At 41.8% G+C, this 21,197-nt stretch overlaps 1 protein-coding gene across 1 annotated transcript in view; it reads left to right on the top strand.

Annotated features, from left to right (window-relative positions):
• The window catches only part of CFAP52 (cilia and flagella associated protein 52), a 52,351-nt gene that overhangs the window by 11,064 nt on the left and 20,090 nt on the right, over positions 1-21,197 (top strand). Inside the window, exons 3-7 of the mRNA XM_083145537.1 lie at positions 219-355; positions 1,342-1,470; positions 4,305-4,404; positions 8,205-8,321; positions 10,706-10,806. Of these exons, the coding sequence (XP_083001663.1) occupies positions 219-355; positions 1,342-1,470; positions 4,305-4,404; positions 8,205-8,321; positions 10,706-10,806 (584 nt within the window). The remainder of the gene's footprint in view (positions 1-218; positions 356-1,341; positions 1,471-4,304; positions 4,405-8,204; positions 8,322-10,705; positions 10,807-21,197) is intronic.

Below are 21,197 nucleotides of genomic sequence, written 5' to 3'. Positions count from 1 at the left end.
AAAACAGTGGCTGACAGGAAGAGGATGTCAGGGGCAGCAGTGCGCCCCTTAGTCCTAAGGGACCCTGGTGCACTGCACCTGCTGAACCAATGGATGTTCTGTCTCTGTCAGACACTATGGTGACTCCCAATCTCTGGCTGAATATTTGGAAAATATGTCACTTTCTTTTTAAGATATTTCACCTTGTAAATAATGATATCTCATGCTGTTTATTTTAGGCAGACATTTTTTTGTGGGACTATGCTAAGAAAGAGTCATGTGGCAAGTTGAGCCTACACAAAGTCAAGGTGGAAGCAATAGCCTTCTCACCTAATGATCGATACTTGGTGTCAGTCGGAGGGCAGGATGATGGCAGGTACGTAATCCATTTATGTAGTACAAATGAGATTTGCCCTTTACTTTGCCTACACCCCTGATACCTCTTTTGAACTTTCAAGTGCACCTAAGTGCTACCCGAATCAAAGACAATTGTTTTGTTGGCTGAACTAAGATGAAACATGAGAGGTAAAACCTACTTATGAATTGATTTAGACATCAGCAATATCACAAATATCTTTAGTTGATCAATAGGTTGACCCCATATGGTTGATGTGAACATGGTTGACAGGGTCAAAAGGTCCACAGGGTGGGTAGGTTGACAAAGGTCATTAGGATGTATGATTGACATAAGATTGTCAGAACAAAAAAGTCGACATGAAAATGGTCCACAAAAAAAGGTTGACAGCTATTTTTGTAATTCTTTAAACATCATTTTTCACACTCTTTAACACCCCAATAAGTGTACCCCATCCCCTCATGTGCCTTGCTTTACTCACCATGCTTCAGGCATGGTACCACAAGTTGCTATTCCCAATTGTAGGCCATGAGGATGGTAGAGTATAAAAAAAGTCAAATAAATTAAAAACCTTTAATCAATCATATGTATATCGACCATTGTCCTGTCTGCCATTTGCACCTGCCGACCATTTTGTACTTGTCAACCTTAGACACAGTCGACCTTTTACTAGACAACCAAATGACCATGTTGATCTTTTTGAACCTGTTGAACCAATATATGTGTTTTGACCATATTTGTGGTTGACCTTTTTACTGTTGACCTAATTTGAGTCGACCTATCACACAGATACCCATTTATAGTCTGCATCCTTGCAGTCATTTCTTTAGCCTACAGAATGGCTGCCTTCACTGTAAGTCCATTCATTTGTAATGCTTGTCCTACATTCTTTACACATTTCACATATATATGATGTGATGATATAAGATATAGATGAATGACATGTCATACTTACAGAAAGCAGCATGCCTGTTCTCTCCACCACTTGAACTGTGTTTATTTCACAGTATTGTCCTTTGGAATGTGGCAACAAGAGAAGCCATCTGTGGCAGTCCGGCCTCGTCTCTTACCGTAGGACACGTCCTGACCGTGTCCTTTGCCAACAACAGTGATGACATCTTTATGACAGGAGGAAAGTAAGTAGTCCTTATACAGTATTTGGACTATAAAAGATAACCCTTTGGTCATCTTTTATGAAAGATGAATGTTTGAAAGGATGATGTTGATGAATGCATGCCTTTATTTAATACCAATACCTTGGGCTTGAGACAGAAATGTACCCTAATGCATTCACAGCTGCAAATTTGTACACAGCTGATGTGCAACAATATGCTAATTCTGTATCCACCTTTAAATGTGTTAAGACGCACACCGGTGGCCTCCCAAATGTCAGCATCTGTATGCAGAGACACAGCATCTGTCAAAGAGCATTTGATATTGGAGTTGTGAGTAATCTTAAAGCAGCATGGACGGTGTAATGGTTAGCATTACTGCCTCACAGCACTGAGGTCATGGGTTCAATTCCCACCATGGCCCTATCACTGCAGGAAATATATGCATGTGTGGGTTTCCGTCCTCAATTCAAAAAAATGAATCCTAGCATGACTGTATGTACAGGTGGTATGGAATACTGGTCCTGATCATCATGAGTTGTAATTGGTTCTCGTGCTTGACAGCAGGACCAAAACCAGGACCATCACTGCTCTTGCCCTTGCTTGTGGCAAGCAGAGTGCCAAGCATTATCAAAACTCCAGGCACTCACAAGGACAACTGTGCAGCCTCCAGAGCATCCTTACAATGATCTCTCTGTTCAATGATAGGACATCATGAACTAAGGGGGCGGGGCCAGCACAGGACACTCTGGAACCCTGTTAGTGCTGGGCAACACATAGGCATGTATTCAATGCTCCTATGTCGCCGTAAAAAACGGTGAGAGTGCATGTTTTTTGGAGAGTGGTGAACTTTTCTCTCCTATTTTGTGCTTCCCTCTATTCAGCTCTGTTGCTTCTCCAAAAATATTTTGCGAAGCTAACTCAGTTCACCCTGCACTTCTCACCATTTCTGTTCAATGGGGATTTTAGTGTCTCTCTCCAAAAGTGTATTCAATGCACAAATTGCGAGTCCTGCTGGTTTCTTTTTTTAGAGCAGTTCTCCATTTTTCCCTCGGCATCTTTTTTAGGTGAACTGTAGGGCTATCTTTGTTAAAGTTGTTATTTTTTTTGTTTTTTATGGTTTATAAATTAAAAAAAATGTACTCTAATGTATTTATTGCAAGTGCCATAATGCTGTACTTCTATATTAATTTATTTGGAATTTAATAAGTTATTTTAATGGTATCCAATAAGAAATCAGTAATGCTCCTAGTTAGACCCCCCCTAACATAAAACAGCATGCAGCAGGCAGGGAAGCTCAGGGAGACCCCACCTAACATAAAACCACAATTTAGGGGTGTATTAAAAAAAAAAACTAAACCAAAGCCCCCAAAAAGGCATTTAAAAACGCTAACAATTACAAAATAAATAAAATAAAAACCCAGGGCACTGAAAGGCCAAAGCACAACACAATAATAAGAATAAATGAGGACAAAATACACAGCACCAGTCTGCAGCCACAAACCCAATTAAAATTGTCACACAGCCATGTGTTGTAATAAAAACATTGCACAAAACACTAACCTTAAACCTGTTCAGAAGCCAAAATCCACAGATCCCCCGAACACGCTGCTCAAACACAAGTCTGCACACCTCACATGGGCCCTTATTCTGGTTGGTGCGGCCGGAGCCGCATATGCGGCTCCAACGCACCAGGCGAATCCCCGCCTTCCATACGGATCGCCACGGCCGTCCGTACGCGGATATGTGGCGATCCGCATGAAATTGGACGGGGATACGCCTCCTCCATGGTGGGAGCAGCCCCTGCATTCGATGGTCGCCGAACATCGAATGCAGGGCCGCACGCTCCACCAGGTCCCGCAACACAAGACCACACGGACACTTGTCCGTGTGAAATCTTGTATGGGGGCGGGCAGCTGACATCCGGCGATGTCAGATGCCCGCCCCGTACCCACGCGTCACGGCCTCATTACCATGCATACGCCCCGCGTTTGCATGGGAACGCCCATGAAACGCTGGGCGTATGCATAGGGTAATGAGGATAAGTAGACCCTCACGCCCCTCTACGCCCCCTGTGCGGCGTATAGAGAATCCTTGCGGCGAAATCGCCTGCACATGCGCAGAGTGACCTCTGCACATGCGCAGAAGATAAACATCGGCGGCCCGTACGCAAGCGGGAATTTCCGCACCGATCAGAATAAGGGCCATGGAGAGCAGGAGAAACCTGATCTCTCCTGCTACAGCTCACCCTTTTCCCCTCGCATAATTATGCAGAGTTCGCAAAAAGGGATGGTGAGCTGCAGAAGCGTTGAATAAGGAGACAGACAGAAAGGAGGAGATGATTAAAAGTGGTGAGTGCTTCAGCGAGGTCACGGTGACATGCAGGAGCGAACAGTGAGCCTGACTCGCGAAAAGCATTGAATACATGCCATAGTGCAAGAAGGGGTCAGAGCGGTGTAACACAGCAGACCGTATTTCTAGTGTTACATAATGTGATGTCCGGTCCTACCGTTCAGCGGGACCCGCTTGGCCTGCACACAGGGTTGGGGCCACAGGGTGGTGGGAAAGCCAGATTTTGGGAAGAAAACATACAATTCAATGTGAAACACTAGAAATCTGGTCCTGTTTTGCAGGATCTGGCTACACTGCTGTGTATGACCACCACACACAGCCTGCTTGCGGCCCAAGCCTTACAGTGCATCTTGACAGTTATTTTAGAGTAACATACATGAAACTGGAGAAAGACAAGTGATTTTTGTTGTTGTTGTAGTGTTATCTTAAATGACACAGAAAATGACAAATACATTAAAGTTAATGGGCTATTAAATGGAAATAGAGTGTGACCTTTTTTTTTCTAGCGGGACCCTGCGTGTGTGGGAAGTGGATTTGCCGAACAGGAAAATACACCCCACTGAGTGTCAGACGGGGCAGCTGAAGAGAGTGGTTACCTGCCTGACTGTAAGTAACATGCTGTGTAAATCATGTCACGGTCCATTGAGCTCTCTCTACAGACATAATGCTATAGAGACCGTGTATGTCACTGGGATATGAGTGTTTGCAAATTTGTGAAACTTCGATATCTAACTCACTCTGTATGTTATTGATGAGTGCCTACTTTTTGGACATACCTGGTATCTGATTGGCTGACTGTGTTTTCGACAGTCAATAGGATGACACTATACGGTCGACAGGGTTGAAAAATCAACACAAGCAATGGCTGACACATAAAAGGTTGACATGAGTTTATTTCACTGTTTGGACTTTTTCATACTTTATTATCCATGTAGACTGCAATACGATCGGGAACGTTAAAGTGTGCCGAGCATTGACCTTCCTGTGTCGACCTTTTGCCTGTGTCAATCTTTTTTCCAGTGTCAACATTGTGCATGTCGATAATAAATAATCATTTAAAAAAATATACACTAATCGGTGGTCCACATGCTTATGTGTAGACCTTTTTATGTGTTGACATATTCCTGGTCAACGTTTTGTCAATGTCAACCTTTTGTTGTTTGCCTAGTGGCTGTCGACCTGGACATTGACTGTGAGCTATACCACACAAACCAGCCCCCCCCCCCCTTCTATCGAGTATGGGTGCAATAATGCAGCGCCTGTCATTTTATACATTGTTTAGTAAATATAAACAGTCAGTGGCATATCAACAGAACAGTCCCTGCAGACCCTGCGATGGCTTGGAGGAGCTGGGTTGCTTGTGGGCACAAGGGATACTGTGGGGAACTGTCTTGGCCCACCTGCAGCAGATAGGAGCCTTTGGTCTGAGGAACAGCACTGTGGGAGAAATAAACCCCCAAAATGGCTGCTGCCTCAGAGGAAACAGTTATTAGGTATGCTGAAGGAAGTGGCAGCGATTTCAGGAGGGACATTTTTATGCCTATTGATAGCAAGCTTGCGAGCAGGGTCCTCCTACCTCTATGTCAGTTACTACCCAGTATGTTTTATCACTGTTTCCTTTTGTAAAGTGCAACGGAATTTACGGCACTTGTGTAATATCTGGGCGCTGATCGCATGCCACACGATGGTACCCGATTTTCTGGCTTTTTAGACGTTCCTTTCACAATGTAAAAATTACAATGGCATGCGATGCGACGTGACCGACCCGATTTTTACATTGTACCCAATGTTAAATGGCCCCCCAGACCCGGTTTTTAATTGTATACCCACCATGATGGTTAATTATTAGGTAAAATGCCCCCCCCCCCCATTGTTAACGCAACCCCACGATAAACGCAAACCCGAAGCATGGCGAATGCAGCGAGCCCGCAAGGGGTCGTCCTCCGTCCTTTTCATACCCCCACTATCCACGTCGGCATGGAGTTGATTTTATATAGTGTGGTGAGTGCAGCGAGCCACCGTGCCCGAAGCGTGGTGAGCGCAGCGAGCCCCGCGAGGGGACGCGAAATACATGTGAAGTAATACGCGTCCCCTCGCTGCGCTCGCCACACTATATAAAATCAACTCCACGCCGACGTGGATAGTGGGGGTATGAAAAGGTTGGAGGACGCGTACCGCTGCCGCTCGCCACGCTTTGGGTTGGTGTTGATCGTGGGGTGTGGCGTTAACAATGGGGGGCATTTGACATAGTCATTACCCATCAGGGTGGGTGTACAATCAAAAATCGGGTCTGGGGGGGCATTTAACATAGAAATCAGGCATCTGGGTGCCTGTACAATTAAAAATCGGGTCCAATCGTGTCTCATGCGATCTGATCGCATGCGATGTGACCGATTTTTGGTTGTACAATGACATAAGATGAAAAATTCGGGCTCCCAGATAATACACAAGTACCGAATTTGCTATGCTATATAAAAAACTGTAGATAAATATATAATAGTAGGAAAGGGGCACGTGTGAACAGCCAGGAATGCAAACCCATGACTTTAACCCTAAAAACTCAATCTGTGTCAATCTTTCCCATGTCAATTTTTTGCTTGTGTCAACCTTTTTTCATTTTCATTTCATTGTCTTTTAGACATCTAGATACCGTGGTTGTAATTATTAAGCAACAAGCCTACATATGTACTGGCCTTGAGGCAAGTGGTAGAGAAGAGCATGGCTGCTACCAATCTGTGTAATGTGTCCATTACACAGACTGGTAGCAAAGTCCATTCCCAAGATCAGGTCCCTATTTAAATCACACCTAAGCAACTTGCTGTAAATATAATAGCACAAAAAATTAAGTCTCTTTTGCTATCAAAGACTCCCATTTTAACTGGCAATCTAATTGTTTTGCCTATTGGTCAGAGCCGGCCTTAGGCATAGGCAAACTAGGCAATTGCCTAGGGCATTTGTAATGCCTAGGAGCATCAGCAGCTTCTGCTGATTAAAATTATATGCAGCATGCCTATATTCTGTGTGTGAGTGAGGCTGTATCTGCATATGAAATAGTGTATTCATGGAAATCACTGTAACATAGCAATCTGTATGCAGGTACAGCCACAGTTGCACACAGAATATATTCATGCCACATATCATTTTAATCAACGGAAGCTCCTTGTGTGTGCTTGTCATAACAATGCAAATAAGACGAATTATCAGCAAAAAATGCTCCCAACGTTAGCAGAACTGGCCAGGAGCTGCATGGCTTATTGAGTCAAGATGTATGAGGAAACATCTGTATCCAAAGAGAGGCAGAGGTCACAGTGTTAGCGGCTGTGCCAGTGCTGTCTGTGGGTGGGTAGGTTGTGCAATAGTGTTGGGCATATGTGTAAGGGGCATTATGTGTGTCACTAATAATTATGTGTACATTAGTAATGTGCGACATGTGTAACAGGCATTATGTGTGTCATGTGTATAATGGCATTAATAATGTGCAACATATGTGTAATGGGCATTATGTGTGTCATGTCTATAAGGGCATTAATAATGTGCAACATATGTGTAAGGGGCATTATGTGTGTCATTATGTGTATGAAGGGCATTAATAAAGGTATAATGTGTAAGGGGCATTATGGTTATAAGGACATTAATAATGTGTGTCATGTGTAAGGGGCATTACTGTGTGGTATTATCAGGGGTGCCAAGAGAAAGGGGTAGGGGCTACAAATTACCCAGGCCAAAGTCTGATGGAAGTGCCCAGTGGGGGCCCAGTGGGGGCCCCGGGCCCCCTCCCCTTAAGTGACAGCAGCAGCTGCAGCTCTTCTCCTCTGCCCAGCACACACTGCTTTGTGCTGGTTTGCAGTGTGGCCATGGAGGTGCTTAAAATACAATATTTTCTCAGGATTTTTTTCTAAGGGTATAATGTGAATAATGTGAGGAGTAATGTACATAAGGTAAAGTGGTACTACTGTGTGATGTAACGTGAATAAGGGACACCATCGCATGATATAATGTGAATAAAGTTGCACTACTGTGTGGCATAATTTGAATTGGGGGTACTAATGGGTGGCCATGCCCCCTCCCAGCAAGAACACACCCCTGTTTGGGCTGCGCACCGAATGTGTGCACTGTTTCTACTTAAAATATTGTGGGTAGGAGCACCAAAATGATGACTGCTATGATGAGGGTTGATGGTGCTGGGAAAGGGGAGCAGGGTCAGAGGCGGAACTAGTGGCGGTGCTAGGGGGCACCAGCCAAAATCTTGCCTAGGGCGTCATTTAGGCTAGGGCCGGCTCTGCAATTGGTGAATGAGTGCCAAATGTGGAGCAGGAGAATGAAGGAAACATTTATCCTCTGTTATAATGCATGTTTATGTGATAGATCCCACTGTCTACTATCTACTAACCACATTACCACACCAGGTGGCAGAAGATGACAGCTGCTTTTACTGCGGCACCTCCACTGGAGACATCCTGAAAATTAACGCAAGGAATAAATTACTGAACAGCTGTGGGCCGCCGAAGGACAGATTCAACCTGGTGAGATAAATGTCCATTTTTAACACACATTAGCAAACACACCGGCAGGGAAGTCACAGATACAGATTGCACAAGAATTGGTTGTACATTTAAACAGATTTAAGGTGCCCACACACTAGAAAGATCTGTGATCTTAAGATGTGCGCATAAATTAGCCTTCAAATCTTTTGTCTGGCCAAAAGATTTCAGGCATGCACACCTCTTTACCAAAGATTTTTCTTAAGATCCCATGTGCTTTCCTATGGATCTTTTGTTAAATCTTCTGATCTTTTGTGCAGCAACGTAAGATCAGATTTAGCAAAAGATCCACGGGAGCATGCATCAGACCGATATTGGCCGATTTTTGACCGATTATCGGTAAACATCAGACAATCGGCAAAAAAATCGTTCAAGTGTATGGGCACCTTAAGCTTCTCTTACGTTTACCAGAACATCTTTCCTGTGCAACTTTTTTGTCAGGAACTGTCATTCTTTCCCCCAGTTTGCTGCATTTGTCTTATTTCAGACTTCTTCTTTATTGGAATAAAGTCATAGGCCCTCATTCACCATGAGACTCTGATTACTGAATATCGCTATTATGTGATTTTCTGTATTCGTCCCTTGATAACAATGTCCTCCCTCATCTGTACATGCAGGATTATGGTAGACATCGTTAGCGACCCAAATGAATGCACATCGCTAATGTTATAGTAGATGCACACACACACTAGACAATATGCATGTTAATATCGTTAACGATGTTGTTATCATGCATATCATTAACTATAATCATCTAGTGTGTAGGCAACTTTGGTTTCAATGAACTATCGTTATGCTCAACCACAACTATAGTGGGCTGTCACCAATTAATTATGAGCAAATGGTTGTTATTCTCTCCAGATCCCACAGCCAAGGGACACTTCATGACAGCCATACTTTGGAACAGCCCTTAATAACCATTTTTAGGGACAAGTTGGTCTCTATGAAATATATTTTAATACATCTCTCTATAGGGACTCTGTGTAAGTGTGAAGCACTACAGTGTAAAAGTTTCAAGAGTAATTTTAGGGAACATGTCCTACCCTTGCCCAAGTGTAATCAAAACAATACTGAAAAATATAATATGCTATAGATCATTTTCCTAGTTTCACTCCATATTTTATAGGTGTTCATCCTTGAGTCCAGATGGTTAAATCAAATTGAATAAGGTACTAATTAACCCTTTAAGTGGCAACATCTCTGTGAAAGATGTGCAGAAGATCCACTAAAAATTGCAGCGTCACTCACATTTGTTATATAAATTAAAATAAAAAAGTTGTGTAAAAAAGATTATTTTTCCTAGATAAGGTAAACATTACAGGTCATTATGATGAATAAAAATGTTTGCTTGGCAATTTTCACATCTATTTTTACAAATTCACTTGGCACTGATCTATAGCACCGGTGCCAAAGCGTGTATCTTCCTAAAATATGGACTGTACTGGCGGAGATTTTAAAACTCTGGTCCAGTCCAAAATACCTAGTTGAAAAGTCTGCTTTCAGTTTCATGGTGTACTTAAATAGAGCATGTGCAGTCGGGCTAGATAAACACAGAGCAACAGGTTGGTGGACCCACTTTAGTACCAGCAAAGTGGCAAGTATACACACTAATCAATTGACTGCTTCATATGCCAGTCATTACACCCAGCTGGGCGGGCATTATAATGTTCTCTGCACAGTTATCTCTGCAACAAGAATACTGGTGACCAGCGGACTGCATGAAAAACCACCAGATGTGCCGATACATCTTCAGATATAGTGGCCATCAGCTGTGTGGCATAGCCAACGTGATATGTCTGCGAATGATGCCGTCCACTGCGGTACCTCGCATGCAATACCCTGCCATCCCCGAAGGCTCACACGGTTGCTCCTGGGGTGCAGAATCGCATATGTGGTACAGCATTGCATATTATACATTGTATGCGGTCCTTTTGCATACAATGTATTGTATGGGATCTTAGCAGGGGCTATGGGCTGAGACAAATATTCATGGCAGCCTGTAGGATCTGCGACTGCGATGTGAGGCACATGGGAATGCACCTCACATCGCAATCGCAGGTAAATTACATGCGATGGGCCACTTTTTATGCGATCCATCGCAGCAATGCGTCACAATCACATAAAAAGTGGCCATATGGCACTAGTGGATGGGCGCCTTAACTTACATTGTTTGATCATGTGTATGCAACTTTTTTGCTTTTGATCAATTATCCAATTATCAATTAACCAGAACATGCATGGTGATATGGTAAAATGAGTCTCACTGTACTCAAGTATAACAATAAGATGTTTAGTGGTATTTCTCAGGTGTTCACCCATTTCCCAGTTATGCTGACGACAGATCATGTCCGCTTCTCTATAAACAGGGAGTGACCTCGCTGACCATGCTGAAGACCGGAGAATTTTTGATTGGTTCCGGGGATGGAAAATTGTCCCTCTGCAAAGGGCCAAACTACAAAGCTGTAAAGTGAGTGTCCACCTTATGGCACCCTGTGTACCTGTAACAGTTAATATTCATTTATATATGACTACAACCGATGCTTTAATAATAACTTAATGGATTGTTGTTGGGTAAACTGATGTAGTATGTTTTTAAAATCAGTATAATAAGTCAGGTAACGTATTTCTGTGTTCACGCCTACTGGCTGTTGTTATAATAATCCATAATGCACATCAGTCTGTGCTTTTCCACAAGACTTTTATATCTTCCAGGCACAGTTCTTTATTTGCTTTATATTTAGCTGATACCTGCTTTGCCCTCTCTATGTATGTATCCAATTGGAATCAGTGCTTTATCCAAATGTAATCTGTCTACAATGCATGCTAGTACCTCTCTCGCTATAGTATGTATGAATGTTGCTCTACTGTATTGCAGACAGTGTACAGCCTTTAAGTTAACAACATATGGAAATGAGGGAGGTACAGTGCAGAAAGAGGGGATTGGGGGAGGATGGGGGTTACACAGGGGAAGCAGTGCCTCCTTTAAAACTGGTGTTCACTGTATAATGCTGCTTTCAGACTGCAAAACTGGCTTTGACCAGGTATTTTAAAATGTTTCTAAAAACAGGTCTGCCAGCTAAAACCCCTTTCATGCCGCATGTCTTTAAACGGTATTTCAGTGCCGTTTTTGTCCTTAAATGGTATTTCAATGTAGTTTTTGTCCCTTCACAACACTGAACCCGTTTAAACCCATAGAAAACAGTGGATGTAAATAAAAAGGGTCTAAAACGGGTAGGACCCTGCTTTATTACCGTTTAGAAATACCAGTTTTATAGAACCAGTAAATTCACTCTGCACCTTTCAGACTGCACAAATTATCGTTTTGAAACGGTAAAAAAAACCGGCAAAATAACAGGTAAAAAGTGGATGTAAATAAAAAGGGTCTAAAACGGGTAGGACCCTGCTTTATTACCGTTTAGAAATACCAGTTTTATAGAACCAGTAAATTCACTCTGCACCTTTCAGACTGCACAAATTATCGTTTTGAAACGGTAAAAAAAACCGGCAAAATAACAGGTAAAAAGTGCGGTCTGAAAGGGGCCTAAGGAACATGTGCCCACAATGTAGTGTTTTACTATTTGTAAGTAAATAATTACAGCTTGTGATTTCCTGATGTAAGGGTTTCCAGGGCAGAGTGATCTTGCTCTTGTTGGTGGATTAGCCGCCCAAGCGATAGGACGGGGTGTAGGCTATGGTAGGGACCATGAAGCTTGGATTACCTCAATGCAACTGCCTGTAGCCACACTTGCCTTTGGATTTAATCTGGTATGCTGTGACCTGCATTGAAAACTAAAAAAAAGTCTTCATCTGAGTCTCCGTGTGTGTGATCCTTGTTACAATTGGTGGAGGAAGTGAGAAAGGACACTATGTACAGCAGACAACCGTGGGTAAGCTATCTGTGTTTAAACGGCAAGTCAGTGGATTTCAGCTGCCCATCCGCTTTATGCTAAACATCCATTCACAGCGATGCTGTGGATTGCGGCATGCGAGGGGGGTAGCCATATGGGTGGCATCTGGTGAACTTGAAATTCACAGCCTTTCGAGTCAACCAGAATAACTTCCAATGAAAGCAGCCCAATCTAGCAACTGGAATCCAGGAGTTATCACTATTTAAATTTGGTCTCATTAGGAACTGCTTAAGATTCGGACCCCTTTTTCAGGTTATTGAAAGCAGGATCTGTAGTTATTAATGGCCAATGTCTTTTTATCAACTTTTTGAGTTTGTGGGATGCAGTGGTAAATGTCAAATTATAAATCATCTTTTTTAAATCAAAAGGCGGTTTTTGATTTTTTTCAAGAAATCTACTGTAAATCTAGCCTTCTCAAGACATTTGACCACAATAGTAGTGTACCCACATTGATGAAACGCTGAGCCATCTAGCCAATCTGTCTCTCCGCTGTATCGATATCCAAATTATTGTGAAGAATGCAAAGAAATTGGGAAATGGGGAGACTTTCTTTGAGTTTTTCTGAATGATGAATCAAAGCAAATAAAAGGGTGTTTCTATTAGTCTCTTTTCTGAAAAGTGTATAGCCAAGTCCAATCTCATTCTTGAAGACAGGGACATCTAAGAAGTTCATCTCATTTAGCGCAAAGTGAGACATAAATCTAATGGGTGATGTAAGCAAATGAAGGTACTGGATCATATCAAGTAGCTCCAACTCAGTGCCAGTCCAGACAATAAATATGTTGTCTATATATATCTCATATAACTAGTGATATGACCGCCAAATCTAAGAAAAATGTATTCATGTTCATATTGTTGCATATAAAGGTTTACATATGAATATTCCAAGTTGGACCCCATGGCGGTACCCCGTTTTTAAGGTAGAATTTTCCTCAATAACAAATATGGTTTTGTGTGGGTTCACCACTTAATGCCCTTCTCAGTGATTCAATACCCCTTCATGGGTGATCACTGTATATATTGAAGATACATCTATAAGAACCAGGCATTATCAGGAATTGGCCCCAAGGACTGTAACCTGGTCAGGAAGTCAGGGGGATCTCTCGCATAGTTAAACTTGATAAGAATCCTACTTATGATATCAAAAGAAAGATAGATGGGGTGTTTGAGAGAGCAGCACTTTTTACCACAATGAATAACACAAATGCAATTAAGATTGTTAATATTTATATGAAAAACACATTAGTACAATTATAGATAAAATACAAATGAAATAAAAAATAAAGGTCAAAATGTATAAAAACTGATTGAATTGCTCACTCTTGGATATATAATATATTATATATAATGTCAAATGTCACTGGCTCAGTGGGGCAGTTATGAGGTATGTGCACATTACCAAAGATGTAGATGGTTGGTCACTGTCCAAGGTGTTTTTGGAGATAAGGAAGGTAACACAGGTCCTCTCTAGTATCACGGTCTCCTGATATGGTGCCGCTGGAGGTAACTGTGCAAGGGTCCCGATGTCAAATCCCAAACATCCCAAAGGTCCTCTCTGGTGGTGCGGTGCCCCCTGTGGCCGCTGGAGGAAACACGGTGGGACAACAAGGAGAAGGTGGTATTCTCTGTTTAGGTATTTGTTACAATGATGGTAGGTTACATCTGCTGGGTTTATCCCAGGGGCATCCAAATGGCAATAACAGATCAAGGGCCGGTGTGAGTCCCCTGGTAAATCTCCCTGTTTGGGTAGTGATCCAAAAGATCAGGAGATAAGGTGTCTTCTCACTCTTGGACTTGTCTACTGGCCATTCATTGGACTGCCACTTTGCTAATTGGGTCTTTTAGATATTGGAAGATTTGTATATAAACAAACTGAAATTTCATATATATATATATATATATATATATATATATATATATATATATATAAACTCCACTGCTGGTCGGCACTTGTTTGTAGGGATGAAACCAGGTGCACTCCGCATCAATCAATAAAAATCCAAAGAAGGATTTGCTTACTAATACTGGAGTGCCTCCTTCTTTGGATTTATATATATATATATATATATATATATATATATAGGTACTTATGTAGTATCTGGGCTGCCGATTTCTAAATCGGGTACATCGCATCGCATGCGACCATCGGATGCGATGCGATGACCCGATTTTTCCATAGGAATCAATGTTAAAATGGACTGAGTCCATTTTAACATGGAATTCAATGGGAAAAAGGGGTCCTTTTCATACCCCTACTATCCAAGTGGGCATGGAGTTGGATATAAACCTGTGGCGAGCGTAGCGAGCCACCGAGCCCGAAGCGTGGCGAGCGTAGCGAGCCCCGCGAGGGGACACAGAATACCGTCCCCTCGCGGGGCTCGCTTCGCTCGCCACGCTTCGCTCGCCACGCTTTGCTCGCCACGCTTCGGGCTCGGTGGCTCGCTACGCTCGCCACAGGTTTATATCCAACTCCATGCCCACTTGGATAGTAGGGGTATGAAAAGGACACCTTTTTCCCATTGAATTCCATGTTAAAATGGACTCAGTCCATTTTAACATTGATTCCTACGGAAAAATCGGGTCATCGCATCCGATGGTCGCATGCGATGCGATATCGCATCGCATCTGATTGTATGCCTTAACTTAAGGCATACAATCAAAAAATCGGCAGCCCAGATACTACATAAGTACCTATATATATATATATATATATATATATATATATATATATATATATATATATAAAACAACAAGAAAAGACTGCAGCACTCCAGCATTTTTGTAGAATATCTTTAGTGAGTGCTGCAGTCTTTTCTTGTTGTGTAAATGCTGTTGGTGTATTGCGGGCACCCGCTGGTATGTATATATACTAAAAGAAGGAGTGGTGTACAGCGCTAGGTTTAACTGAAAGAAATGTACACTACCACATGTACATAATTATAAAGCATTTATTAATACAAAAACACTAGTAATGAAATGAGAGCTCTCATAAAAACATATGTAATAAAATTATATGATAAAAACAATGATAAGACAGAGGCTCTCTGATGAGAATATAACTCCACAGTGTATGCACCAGCACATTAATAGTTACCAGGGGGAGACAAGAGGATGTGAACGGTCTCCTTGGTGATGTAACTGCATGAGATATGTACCAATCCGGATAAAATGCCCAGTTGAGTCCAGGTGTCAGATAGAGGTTGAGTAGGCAGTCCTTATGGTATAGGTATACCAAGCATGATTTTTGCAAATGGCTGCTGGAAGGTGGACGTCCTGGAGTAAATTCAAAAAAACTGGTCCGGAAATAAAGTGCGGGATCTTAGTGCAGTCTTGGTCTGGTGCAAAGGAGCAATAAAGTGCAGTGGAGTGGTGCTGGAAGCTGCTCAACGCGTTTCGACGCTGTCTCGCGTCTTCATCAGGAGCTGGGGTATGAGGTCTTGTCCAGGGACCTTATATTTATACCCTGAATTGATTGTTCTCATGTTTGCAGATGTGGAAGCTGGGATAATCATTACGTTAAATATTATTAAAAACATACATCAAATACATTCAGAATAAACAATGTGGTAGGTATGCACAGGAGGAATGTGCAGAAAACTAATATTGTACACAATAAAGACAAAAAAATGATTTTAAAAAACAGTGTGATAGTCATATGACCCTGTCACATGATCGGGGCCGATCACATGGTCCCGGAGATGATATTGATATTCATTCTTAATTGGGTTCAATACTATAAAGCAAATAGCGTTATATATAGGGATAGGCAGCGTTATAGACAAGGATGTGGTCAGTATTCATTAAACAAATTTTGCCAAATATATTATACTTATAATCTGCACTCCGTGGTTCATGGAGGCATGCGACCCCCGTACTTCCGGTTGGCGGCAGTACGTATGGTTGGCGGAAGTGTCTGAGTGAAGTCAGACTCAACCTCCGTGGTCAGCGGAGGTGTCCGGCTTCCGTACTTCCGGCTGGCTGAGATACATATGGTTGGCGGAAGTGATTTGCCTGGATAGCTCTGATTGGAGTCAGAGGTATCGCAGGTCTTATAGCGCAATGTTGGGTGTTTTCACATCAGTATTGGCCGAAAATGACGTCTTTGGATGGCGAAAGTTCCAATACATTATATGTATTGGTTGGCATTATGATTCGAAAGAGAGTAAAAGCTTAATGATTTTTTGCATACAGAAATAAATACATTATAAAACGATAATAATGATAAAGGAAAAGAAAGAAGGGAGAGGTATTGTTAAGCAAAAATATATAGAAAAAAAAAAAAAGTATAATATAAAAAAATAATAATAATAACAATAATGGACCTGGGTATACATAAATAATCATATACTAAGGATACTAGTACTATTAGTTTATTTGTTCATTTATTTATAAGGAGAGAGTATAATAGGTAAAAAGACATTACAAAGGATGAGAGACCTATCCTATATGTATAATGTATGATATATATAGAGAAACATAGTGAGTTCAATATAAATTTGTCTACAAATGTAGAACAAGGAGGTGCATAGTGCCATTCCTGGCTTATTGATACATATTTTTAAAAATATTTCAATGTGTATAGATAAGATTATCTCGAGGGGTTCTCCACAATGGTGATATATTCAATATGTGACCTATGCAATTAAGCATCATGCACATAAATAAGATGAATTGTGGTGAGAGACCTGAGTAATAAGATGGTATATAAAATCCTAGGTAGTGATCATATTACACTATTTAACTCCAAAGCCTCATTGAGGCCATCCGGATGTAAACTATTTAGTTTAAAGGTCCAAAAGACCTCTTGACGGCAAAGGGTCTTGTACCTATCCCCTCCCCTCAAGGAGGGGGGGATATGTTCAAGGCCGATAGGTTGTAAACCTTTGGGGTTATTTTTATGAAACTGGAGGAAATGTCTAGAGAGACTGTGATTGGTTATGCCCTTAATGATATTGCGACGATGCTCCATGAAGCGAATTTTTAGTGGGCGTGTGGTCCGCCCCACATATTTCAAGTTACATGGGCAAATTAATAGATATATGGTAAATTTGAAACAACTGGGGGGTGGGTATGTAGCAGGGAGACCCAAAACTGGGAGCACCCTAAAACACACTTCCCGGCGCTAGGCAATATAGAATGAATTATAATATATAGTGTATAATCAGGTTAGTACAGCTGCAGCATACACTCCTGTGAGTCTGTCCTGACTCACACAGATAAAGAAATGGGAAGGGGGGGTGTTGGAGTAGATTGCGCTGCTGTTATTAAACAATTGATTTAAACTATAGACACATTAATGGGTGGCATAAGATTGAATGAGTAATGGACACACTGTTTAAATTTAAATTATTTTATATGAAAAATAGAAAAAAGATATACAAATTAACATTTATAGACATAAAATTAAAAACAATTTCATAATTAGGTGTAGTTATATGTATAAACAATACACCATTGGTGGTATCCGATTGAATAAAAATTAATAGAGATCGTTAGCAGCAGACACTTGGTAAATTACTAAGCTACAATAAATTTGTAGAATATTCACTTAGTATAGTGAAGAAATGTCCAGGACTGAGAGTCTTAATTATGGACAGTAGCAATAGTGAAAATAAGAACACAGGTAATTTCACATATGCTCACCCTTGGATGTATAGAGTTTAGAATTGGAGTTACTCCAGCACTTTAGTTGTCAGGTGTTACGTTATAGCTCTTCACAAATGTAAAGCTTTAGGTGCTCCTCTCAGCATATGCCAGTATATCCAGCCAATGGTTAGGTATAGAATTTACCTTCGCTTGCCACAATGGGGAGGAGATATTGTATAGTGTGGATGTCCAGAATCTCTAGTGCAGAGTGGGCACACTGGGTGAGACAGCTGATGGCCGGCAGCGTGGGGGGATCCGCTGCACTTCAGCTGATAGATGGAGATGGGAGGCGATGGTGCGGCGGCAGGTAATACCTGTGCTGGTGACGGAGCCGCTTGTCAGCGCCGCGTACCTGCGGCTGGAGATGATGCCGGTGTATGGCTGCAAAGCCGCCCGTGGTATATGCTGGCTGAGCGGGTGCTGTAGTAGCAGCTGGCAGAGTCCGGTGGTGAGCGGGAACGCCGCACTGATGCCGGCTTGATGGTAGAAGTGCACGGCAATATCGAGCTCCAAGGAGATGTTGGAAACAGCGTGTAGCGGCAAAAGAGCAGCAGCGTGTAGAGAGCTGCGCTTCAGTTTGTGGGTTGACAGGTGTCTGCTTGCGTGGATCAAGTGGGTATGACGTCAACGCGTTTCGTCCCCTTCAGTCAAGTGGGAACTTTTTCAAGACGGAAAAAGTTCCCACTTGACTGAAGGGGACGAAACGCGTTGACGTCATACCCACTTGATCCACGCAAGCAGACACCTGTCAACCCACAAACTGAAGCGCAGCTCTCTACACGCTGCTGCTCTTTTGCCGCTACACGCTGTTTCCAACATCTCCTTGGAGCTCGATATTGCCGTGCACTTCTACCATCAAGCCGGCATCAGTGCGGCGTTCCCGCTCACCACCGGACTCTGCCAGCTGCTACTACAGCACCCGCTCAGCCAGCATATACCACGGGCGGCTTTGCAGCCATACACCGGCATCATCTCCAGCCGCAGGTACGCGGCGCTGACAAGCGGCTCCGTCACCAGCACAGGTATTACCTGCCGCCGCACCATCGCCTCCCATCTCCATCTATCAGCTGAAGTGCAGCGGACCCCCCCACGCTGCCGGCCATCAGCTGTCTCACCCAGTGTGCCCACTCTGCACTAGAGATTCTGGACATCCACACTATACAATATCTCCTCCCCATTGTGGCAAGCGAAGGTAAATTCTATACCTAACCATTGGCTGGATATACTGGCATATGCTGAGAGGAGCACCTAAAGCTTTACATTTGTGAAGAGCTATAACGTAACACCTGACAACTAAAGTGCTGGAGTAACTCCAATTCTAAACTCTATACATCCAAGGGTGAGCATATGTGAAATTACCTGTGTTCTTATTTTCACTATTGCTACTGTCCATAATTAAGACTCTCAGTCCTGGACATTTCTTCACTATACTAAGTGAATATTCTACAAATTTATTGTAGCTTAGTAATTTACCAAGTGTCTGCTGCTAACGATCTCTATTAATTTTTATTCAATCGGATACCACCAATGGTGTATTGTTTATACATATAACTACACCTAATTATGAAATTGTTTTTAATTTTATGTCTATAAATGTTAATTTGTATATCTTTTTTCTATTTTTCATATAAAATAATTTAAATTTAAACAGTGTGTCCATTACTCATTCAATCTTATGCCACCCATTAATGTGTCTATAGTTTAAATCAATTGTTTAATAACAGCAGCGCAATCTACTCCAACACCCCCCCTTCCCATATGGTAAATTTGGTCTCACAATTGATAAAATTTCTTATTAAGATCGGTTCATCTTCAGTTGGTACCTGTAGAGTTCTATTAGCGGAAAAATCACATGTAGTACAGCGATTCTTGCCACATTTATAGAACCCCGCAGGTCTAGAGATCAACCATGAGTCAGTGCTCAGGTTCTCTGTTTTTTCTTCACCTGTTGTCTTTAGATATCTAGGAGCCAATATAGTTTTTAAAGACTTGTTTTTTTTATAAATGATGGTGGGTTTATTGGGCAGAAGGTCTTTAAGAATCCTATCATGTTTCAATATACCATAGTTCTTATTGATTATTTGTCTAATTTGATAGTGTGCCGTGTTATATTTACAGATGAATGCCATTTCATAGGATTGATCCTGTTGTTTTTTGATTCTAGGGACTAGGAGGTCCTCTCTTCTCATTTTGCGGACCTCGTTGAGGGCTTCTTGTAGGAGGGGGTCTGGGTATCCTCTTTCTTTAAAAGAGGTAATGATGTCTATAGCTTGTTCATTGAACAAGTCTAGAGTTGAACAATTGCGGCGGATCCGCATTAATTGTCCCTTGGGGATATTAATCTTCCAAGGTTTATGGTGGGAGCTTTTGTAATGTAGATATGAATGCGTATCTACAGTTTTGGTGTAATTTGAAGTAGTAATGATAGAGTTGACTATGCTCAGGGATATGTCCAAAAACTCAATGTGGGTGGGATTAAAGTGTGAAGTGAAAGATAGATTGAATTTATTGTGGTTAAGTGAAGTGACAAAGAGTTGTTCTGCTTGATAGTCCCCATCCCAAATTATAAAAAGATCATCTATATCTATATAACGGCCTGATGCATCTGACGACCCTGCATTGGTGACTTTACAGGAACTATTACAAGAAAACCAATCTGAATCAGATGATGGATTGCCAATTAAAATATATGATACCAAATCCAAGGTATTTAAACGGAAATCAGAATTCTTTCCCATCACCCCAAAAAGTGCCAATATAGAAACTTTTTATAAAGTAACATTGGAAGACTTTAAGAACCTCTGCAGACTGGAATCGGGGAAAGAAAATACCCACAATTCCAACCTGACAAGAGAAGAGAAAAGAGCCTTAAAATCCCTTACTAGAGACACATCAATCATTATAAAGGAGGCAGATAAAGGAGGGGGGTCTGGTTGTCCAAGATATGAAAGACTATGTTCAGGAGGCATTTTCCCAACTTAATAATCAGGAATTTTATAAAAAACTAAAAACAGATCCTACTGATATTTTCCAAATAGAGCTTAAAAATATATTAGATGAGGCTTTAGCCCAGAATATCATCACCAAAGAAACATGGCATTTTTTGTTTACTACCCACCCTATCACACCCACTTATTACCACCTTCCCAAAATTCACAAATCACTCACTTCACCCCCTGGTCGTCCTATAATTTCAGGTATTGGGTCCCTCACCACTAATTTGTCACACTATGTGGATTTCTTCTTACAACCTCTTGTTCCTGTGCTCAGGTCGCATCTCAAGGACACAACTCATTTCCTTCAA

This window comes from Crinia signifera, chromosome 6, assembly GCF_055691185.1.
Source record: "Crinia signifera chromosome 6, ASM5569118v1, whole genome shotgun sequence".
Lineage (NCBI taxonomy): Eukaryota > Metazoa > Chordata > Amphibia > Anura > Myobatrachidae > Crinia > Crinia signifera.
The sequence above is the reverse complement of the archived record's forward strand: the minus strand, read 5'-3'. Positions and strand labels throughout refer to the sequence as shown.